We start from the raw sequence: 9,008 nt of genomic DNA on the forward strand, positions 1-9,008 counted from the left end.
TCTATCCTCCTTATTCGATGGATGTTGACCAAAATATTTCCATTTTAATTGAAATCTATTAAATATTACAAAAATCCTAGCTACACCCTGGTTGTGTTAACAAACATTATCGATTAATTGAGTGCATGGCATATCAATTAACATAAACAAGTATTGTTTTCAAATTGTTTAACAACTCATTTAGTGCTATGGAATTGGAGTATTCGACTAATATTTATTGTAGAACAATCATTGTCTGTGCTACAGAAACAGCTAACGATGAGCACCAAAATTTTAACCTATTTTTAATAAACATGAAACAAATAATATATTAGATTAACGATATAAGCTATTAAAATTTTTAACAGCAGCTTGTTTAACAATACTTTAACGACATTCTACTAAAAATCAAGTAACATTTGTATAACTAAAAATCAAGTAACAAAATTAATATTTTTATTTGGTTTTAATAACATTTCTATAACATCAAAAATAAAATATCCTATACAATTTAATGTTTAACATAGTTCAGCTACTTTATAAACGATTTCAGCGCTTTATTTTGTCTTGTATTGTCAGACATCGAAACTAAACTGAATTAGCCATGATAAAAGGAACTATTGTTCGATGTAATTATGCCATTAATTTTTTGAGAAAAAATATAGGTTGTAGTAAGTTTTTATAACAATTGTTACGTAATTACATAGTACAGTATTGTATCAAAATACATAAGAATAGTTTGTGTGACCTTATAACAGTATTAAATGCTTGATTTCGTTTGATCACCACAGTCATTATTATTTTATCAGAAATTATCAATGTCCAAAGCTGTCCAAGGTTGAACAACATCAAAAATGTCCTAACATCTATGCAACATTATTACGAATAATTTTAAAACAATTATTCAAAAACAGACATTAATATAAAAGAAACACTTTATATTTCCAACGATAAGAAAAAATGAGTAATCTAAAAGAAACACTTTATATTTCCAACGATAAGAAAAAATGAGTAATTTAAAATAAACAAAAATAAAATTATTCTAGAGTATACAAATAATTAACTAAGAAATTTAGAGCATGAAAACTCTGGAATGTGTAGATTGTGCTCCACACACTAATCACAGATTAATCTGGGCGTGACGACTGTAGTCTCGATATTCGTCCTCGAAGTCCGTGAGCGCCCTTACTAGACCTGGATACCGAACGATGTCCACGTGTCCGTACCCATTACCCACGTTTAGGAACTTGACCACTCTTTGCTTAGTCAAGGTCGATGAAGTGGCAGCATCCCGTAAACGTTCGCCCAAACCTAAGTTTGGATAATAATATACTTCATATATTATGAGTCAAATCAAGCATTAAGTTTTGTATTGATTAGGTGCCAATATGTGCACCGGCAAGTGATACAATAAAAACCTTTAATAACCTTAGGTAACAGGTATTTAAGAACAATTAGCAATTTGATTACAATAGCTCACATAAATGGCACATTAAAATAGATAGAAACAGGATTTTCAAAAATCAAGAGGTACGATGTGCAACCGTAGACATGTAGTATAAGGTCTATGTATGCGACTAATAATTGGTTAGATTGAAAATATAGAAGAATTTCAAAGAATAAAAAAAGTCCAAAATGAGAAAGTGAATCATCATAGGAAAGCTGTTTAAAACGTTGGTCTTTCAAATAGTTCAAAAAAGTCTTTGTTAAAAATCAACTTAAAATATGAATTTTACTTATGTTGTAGGGCTCGCCCGTAGGTAAGCGGTTAAGAGCGGTGCTTGTTTCAGAGGTCCCGGGTTCGATACCCATTTCGAGCAGCCTGTTAGCAGGCAGCAGTGACAACGATTTTCACTTGGAAATATAGATAGCAATTTGTTTCCAAGTGGAAATAGCCCTCACCAGCATTGCTGCACCATTAAAAATACTCGCCCTATTACAGAAATTGTAATAATAATATATCATACAGAGATGTGACAACTGTTTGGGTTGCCATCTGTCAAACAGACTAGTATTAAGTCAAAATCAGCGCAACAGCTTATAGGACTATTAGGTTCTGCTTGCTGTTCAAAAATAATAAAAAAACTTATGTTGTAAATTTTGTAAGTCTACAAAAATGTACGATTTCCTCAAATTTTATACATGCCAATTTATGTTGTTATTGACGAAAATTAGTTACGTTCGTTTAATTTTTAAGTCCATAATATTGGTATCCAATCTCTGTCTTGTCCATGTCTATGATTTTATCCTTCTCGAAAATTGTGACAAGTTCTGTTATTATACTTTATTATGGTAAACCTCATTTGATACGTTAGTCTCAGTTCAGTGAAAACTGTTTCTTATAAATGTCGCATCTTTTGGCATTCCGTGAGCAAATTAATTAACAATCAAAAAATATGATGATTCTTACAAATTGGCACGTGTCGGTCATCGGGCGCGTGCAGAATAAGTATAGGCTGCCGCACGTATTTGATGTGCTCGTCCGAGTTGAAAGGGAAGCGATTGGCCAGCGGACGCATGATGGTCGCCTCGAACCAGGGCAGACGGCGGAAGGGCATCGTCAGAGGGTATTCGCGCACGGCGTCTGGCATGTTGTTGAATGGCGCTTCTAACACTACGCCTTTGACCAGGTCGACTAACGGATGTCTCTGTAGATGAAAACAAAATTGAAATGACAATAATCAATATTATTTTAAACAAAAGTGTTTCGAAAAAAAAGCAGCTGGAACTATATTTTACTAGCAAATTTCCTTTTTTTATTCAATACTCTATTTACAACTGTCCAGTTAAGGACATTAAGCAAATTTGTTAATTTGCAATTGTCAGCCATAAAAGGGACATTGTATTTCATAATGACTAATAATGACATAATAGATGTTTTTCCATTCGTTATGAATAATATTAATAATATATTAATAATAATAATATAAACTTAAATATTTTCTTATAAATAATAACTAATAAATATTTTCTTATAAATAATAACAATCTTCATCAGGGAAATTGATGACTTAAGTCAAGTGGCGATTTTCTCTTCAATCTACGACGATAATTTTCTGTCAGCAAGGAGTTTGCTAGTGCATTTGGGTGACTGTCTCTATATTTATCTGCTGCTTTTGTTATTATATCTTTTACAGTAGTTGTATTCGTGTCGAGATGAATCAACCAGTTGGGAACATATAAGAAATTACCTCAGCAAATACTATATGTCTACAATGGTTCGACGTCTAATTACAAAATTAAATTCTTTTATTTAAAATGATAGTAACAAACGGATGATTAAATAGCGATTCTTTTATTTCAAAATAATAATATGCTAACTTTATGAACGCATAAATTTTATTTGCACAATTGAATGGATATAGAAAGTTTTCGCTCTATTCTGTAAATGATAATTATACCGAAACATTTTTAAATTTAACAAAAATTTCAAGTTTTATTTAGACTCACAAAAAATTGTATAAGAATACAACCTAGAGCTATATTTATTTTAATTGTTTGTCCTATATATAGACACGCTTCGATACATTAAATGATTTTTGTATAATCGTTAGTAAAATATAAGCGTAATAGCGTATCATTATAGTTGAAAGGAAAAGTCGTAATTCGTGTTACTCACAAAACAACTATTAAAATTTGATGATATAATCACAGAGAAAGATTATAAAAACAATAAAAATGCATATTATTTTTTACTTGAATGCCGGTAAAAAAATAAAATAGTTTGTCACAATTAAATACAATATATATATATATATATATATATATATATATATATATATATAATACAGTATATGCATGCATATAGTTTGCTCATGTTTTCATAAAAATTACATACAAATGATCTACAATGCGATATTTCCGGGCTCATCGGTTGTCTGTCGATCCCGCATAAATTAATTATTCTAAATGACGTGACGCCAGAATAAAAAACATACATGAATCTTAATTATGCATAATTTATTTGAAGAACATATAAATACACATATGTAATAACCGGATAATAAAAACACGACAAAAGAATAAAATTGGTTTTGGAATATTTTTGGGTTTTTTAATATTAAATATTTCCCTGTTTTTGTTTGTGGAATCGGCCTTGATTTTAACATCACGCAAAAATGACCATTTTACCAGCATAAACAAATATAAAAAAATTATCGTTGTGCATATGGTACATAAATTGACCCCTGTCTACTACATCGATATTTTTTTGCATTTTGGATAATATGGTTTTGTAACCAAAAAAAATTTTTACGATCTTTATTTTTCGTGCAAAAAAAATTAATAATATATAGCAGGAATCATCAATTACTATGCAATTTTTTTTTTATTCGTCACCTGTTTCCCTTGAAGAATGACATTGCTTCATTGTTTAAGATTTGACAGAAAGAAATTTATTTATATGTTAAAACTATATTCTCAGAAAATGATTATATGTATATCCTAGAGTAACTACAAAATTTTAAATTTTATTGAACATTCTTGAAAACACGATTTAATTGATATGTTAGTTAGCTAGCATAAAATGAACTGAACATTAATTTGTAAAAAATGAAACAAAAATAAAAAATAACAAAATAGGCAATCTTTTGGGAGAAATAATTCTAATACTTAAATCAGCGTACTCTGTTTGCAGAATATACGACTAATTTGAATTATAATAGAATTTTGGACTGCAAAGTTATTTACTAATAATTAATAATAATATTATTATTTAGTAATGAGAACTACAAAAGTAAAATGTGAATTTACGAACTTGAGATAAAGTTCTAACTTTCCATATTACCCATTGTTTCATATGAACATATAGTATAGACAGAGCTGCAAGTTTCGGCAAATAATTGATTTACAGTTGAAAGAATTTTATAAATTTCATATAAAAATTCATTGATACTGTTGGCAAGTTACCTGAATCTTCCTAAGCATCTGTAGCGAGATACCCGTGCCCAACGAGTGTCCCCAGATAATCAACTCGGCGTTTGGCGGCATCCGAGCCGCAAGCCATGCATAGGTGGCCAATGCATCGCGTACTACCCCCCGTTCAGAAGGCCCATTTGGAGGGTCTGTAGAATCTCCGTATCCGCGATAATCTACAGCAATCACATGTCGATCCAATTCGGGGGATTCGGACAGAAGCCTGTACAGCGGGATGCGAGTACTGGTACTGCGTGTGCCACCATTGCCATGCAAGTAGAGCACGACAGGGTGCCTGCCGGTACGGAGAGCGGCTTCGAAATACTGAGACCGGAGTCGGCTCAGAGTGCGGTCACTGCAATTTTATTTAATAGATAGTGTTAGACGCTGTTCTTTTTGTTCAAGCTGAACATACCTGATACTTCTTAAAAATGTGGTGATAACGACATTGTGCCTTAGTCATGTGGAATATGAATTCAAATTTTTGAATCTCTAAATAATGTTCGATATAATAAATAAAGTTGTCTGATAGAGAAGTCTCTTCGTTATAAAAATTCTTATATATATAGAATCCAAAATTCAATAAGGAGTATATTAACATATATTTAAAATCTCTGGTTAAACTGGTAATTGGATATGCATATGACAAATACTTATTTTTGGTTATTTAATACCAATTCTTCTATCTTGAGAGTAACTTATCATAAGAATATGAAGCTCTAAATTCAGTGAATAGTTTTTCTAAAATAACAATATAATATATAGAAATGTTTTATTTACACTCAAATTGGGTAATAATAAAGACGCTATAATAGGCTCATTTTGACATTAAAAAAACAATAGGATAATATCTAAAACGATCTGATTACAACATTTTATAAAAAGATAAAAAATATACAAATTCTATCGTGATTACTGAGAATGATTATTGAGAATAAAATTATAAAAAAATAATGAAATCAATTAGATAAAAACCCTATTCATTTACGTATAACATAGAAATACATATTTACTACAAATAATCGGATATCATTAGAATGCATCAAATAATTTTCATTAAAGCTAAAAGAAAACTTTCTAATATTCATGAAGAGACGCGGATGTTGATTATTCGGAACATGTAGTCGGCGTTGTTCGATGTATTATTTGCTAACTTCTCCACTTCTTACACACTGGTGTGTAATGTTTGCACATTTGCTACGATACACACCTTATTCTGTAGAATTATTTTACAAATTCTTTTAATACTAATCGTAATAAGAAGTATCCGTACTAAACTAGAAGGTGAAAATAAAAGTAGTCAAAGGTCGTTTAACAGTGAACTCGTCGTGGTCTTCTATTATCATTCAATAAAGAATTTTCAATGCCGTAGGTTTTGTATAATGAGTATATAATTCAATTCGTGTTCGTGTCAGTTATGTGCAGTAGTAACAATGCTTTTATACTTCTGAAATTAATGTAATCATCAAAAATTTTCTTTGTATATAATATGAAGGATAATTGTTGTCATATAACCAAAATGTGGCAAGAAACTAGTAGAATATGAGAGCATTGTTTGTATTTAATATGTTTACATAAGAAAGAGTCGCGTTATGAATTAACAATAACCATTTATCGAAGCGCATATTAGCAATAGTAATAAATAAATGCATATATATATATATATATATATATATATATATATATAATCTTGAAATGATAAATTTATCCGACAAATATCGAGTATATTTATAATACTTAGATTTATATCTAAAATATACTTAGATCAAAATATTGTCCTATAAATATACGTACTATTCAAAGGTGAGATTGTCGAAGGATCGAACTCGCGAGTCGCAATCTTCGACTGCCGTATTATTAATAGTTCCATTCGCGTTGAATCGCGTCGCGTCGATCGCTAGATCCTTTACAGCCTCAGCCAAAGCGTCAACGTCGTACTTCGCTTTCACATAGGATTCAGCATACGACTGCGGCAATACGTGCCAAACACCCAACACGATTTCCTGTTTCAGCACATCAGCACATGATTCTTCGCCTGCTTTGCAAAATTCTTCGTCATTGTACGCCAAATAGAAGTTTCTAGTTGCGTCCAGACCGACTTCTTCCGGCGCAAGAATTCGTTCGCCGAATCTCGCAAAAATGAAAAAAGATTGCAAAGCACTTGAACTGTAAATCGCCAACGGAATCACAACAAATATCAAAATGATAACAACAAGAACGACGAACAACATCGTCAGCAACCAGCGGCGTTTTCCACACCGCATGAACGCGTATCGCACGAACGCGCGATTTTTCCTACCGCCCGTTGTACGAAGATTTATGGACTAAATCAACGGGTGAAGCACGCCGGAATATTCTTCATTCAGTTGGATTGCTGTGTCATCGCGTCAGCTGTAACAGTTCTGACGCAATATCGAACTTTTGTCAGTGGCGCGCGATCAGTAACGGTAACTTCGAGAAAGTTGTGCGCGCGCAATCGCTACGCCTCACGTTGGGCCGCGGGAAGTTTGCCGGTGTTGATGGATGCTACTGCTCGGGCCCCCCGAACGAATTGCTTGCACGCGGCAGTACGTAGCCGAGAAGCACTTCTTGATGCTTTTTTACCAGGCGCAGTACTTTAGCTGAAAAGTTAATAACTATTTAGATTTACTAATATTAATTTAATATCTGCATATGCAGTAATCAAGATCATAAAATAATTGCGATGCTTCATTTGAAAATTATTTCCAAGTTATTGTAATCGTCCCAAAATCGAAAATTAAAATCTTTCCAAATCTTCACTTTTTGAAAGTTTTCAAACATTTTGGCATACCTTGAAAAAATGGATGCGTATGCGTGGATACAATTTTTTGTCGACAATTTCGGGCGCACGGATTAACCGATATGAATGATTCAAAAAGCAATCGATTCCTATTGATAATTGATAACGTGCTAATTTCCGTGATAATTCCTATTGATAATTGATACGTGCTGATTAGTTTTTGGCAAAGAGAGGTCCGTTTTAGAGATATGGAGCTATTTGTGCCAGAAATGGCAGTCTTTGAGATATTCGATTGGAATGACCTTTTGTTAGTATTTGACGTATAATACTTGAAATGGTTGAAATAAATAATTTTAACTTTGCAATTCAATTTATATAATTTTTAGAAATATGAAACAAATCAAAACATTCTAACACCCACCTTTATTAAGTTCTGTTCATTTACTTTTTGCGTAAGCTTATATAAACGTCATCGTCCAACTTATGAAGCCTTTACTTCTTATCTATAAAATGCGAATAATGAAAGTTACAGTACTTATAATAATATATTTAAAAATATTTAATATTCTTCGAATACTCCAATGCGGTGCTGGAATTTCCAGAAATTTTCCTTAAGGTACGATGCCTTACACTACATCACTAGTTTAATTTATAATCTGCATGCTTTGTAAGTTGGGCAATTATTGTGAATATATTTTTAAAATTGAGCACTTTATGAAAATCATTGTAAAGCTTTACGGAAATTTAGAGAAATATATAAATTCATTAGCATCATATTAATTCATAATTAATATATAACATTCGCACCAAATCCTATTAAATACTGTGCAATAATGTGCAAGGAAACATGTGCAATTAAACAAAAATAGTAAAAAGTATAATATAACACATCATTACATTATTACAAATGCTTGTTATTTCAATTGAATAATATAATTACGGTATGATATATCATGATTTAAATTTTTTATCTATCCACCATTATTCGTTTTTTATTATGTAGAGACAAGGTAATACATCATATATATATATATATATATATATATATATATATATATATATATATCTTTAATGTAATTACTTACATATTCACAATCACAAATGTATGACTTGAACTTACATCCAAAGCTTTCTAGTGCCGTTATAAAATCTATTGATTTTGTATAAATAGGTTTCAATTGTCATGAAGCATTTAACAATGGACATAGAATATGACTAAATTATTAATTGATAACAATATTGTGAAATCGAATCTTTTCAAAAACAAAAGAATAAAGATATACACATTAAGCGATACTATTGGTGGGTTATAATGCTCTGCATAGCGAAATAAACAATAGAAGAAACAATAGAA

General features: G+C 31.2%; 1 protein-coding gene across 1 annotated transcript; it reads right to left on the reverse strand.

The window, feature by feature from the left end:
* Positions 1-1,099: 1,099 nt before the first annotated feature.
* LOC113375293 (monoacylglycerol lipase ABHD12-like) lies at positions 1,100-7,157 on the reverse strand. Its single transcript, XM_026615232.1, has 4 exons — positions 6,688-7,157; positions 4,888-5,248; positions 2,390-2,627; positions 1,100-1,290 (listed from the first exon to the last, which is right to left on the reverse strand). Exons 1-4 carry the CDS (start codon positions 7,155-7,157, stop codon positions 1,100-1,102), a joined length of 1,260 nt encoding a protein of 419 aa, XP_026471017.1.
* Positions 7,158-9,008: the final 1,851 nt, after the last annotated feature.

The sequence above is a fragment of the Ctenocephalides felis genome, unplaced genomic scaffold, assembly GCF_003426905.1.
Source record: "Ctenocephalides felis isolate EL2017-DRISC unplaced genomic scaffold, ASM342690v1 CF-g0.4_SCAFFOLD_01886, whole genome shotgun sequence".
Classification (NCBI taxonomy): domain Eukaryota; kingdom Metazoa; phylum Arthropoda; class Insecta; order Siphonaptera; family Pulicidae; genus Ctenocephalides; species Ctenocephalides felis.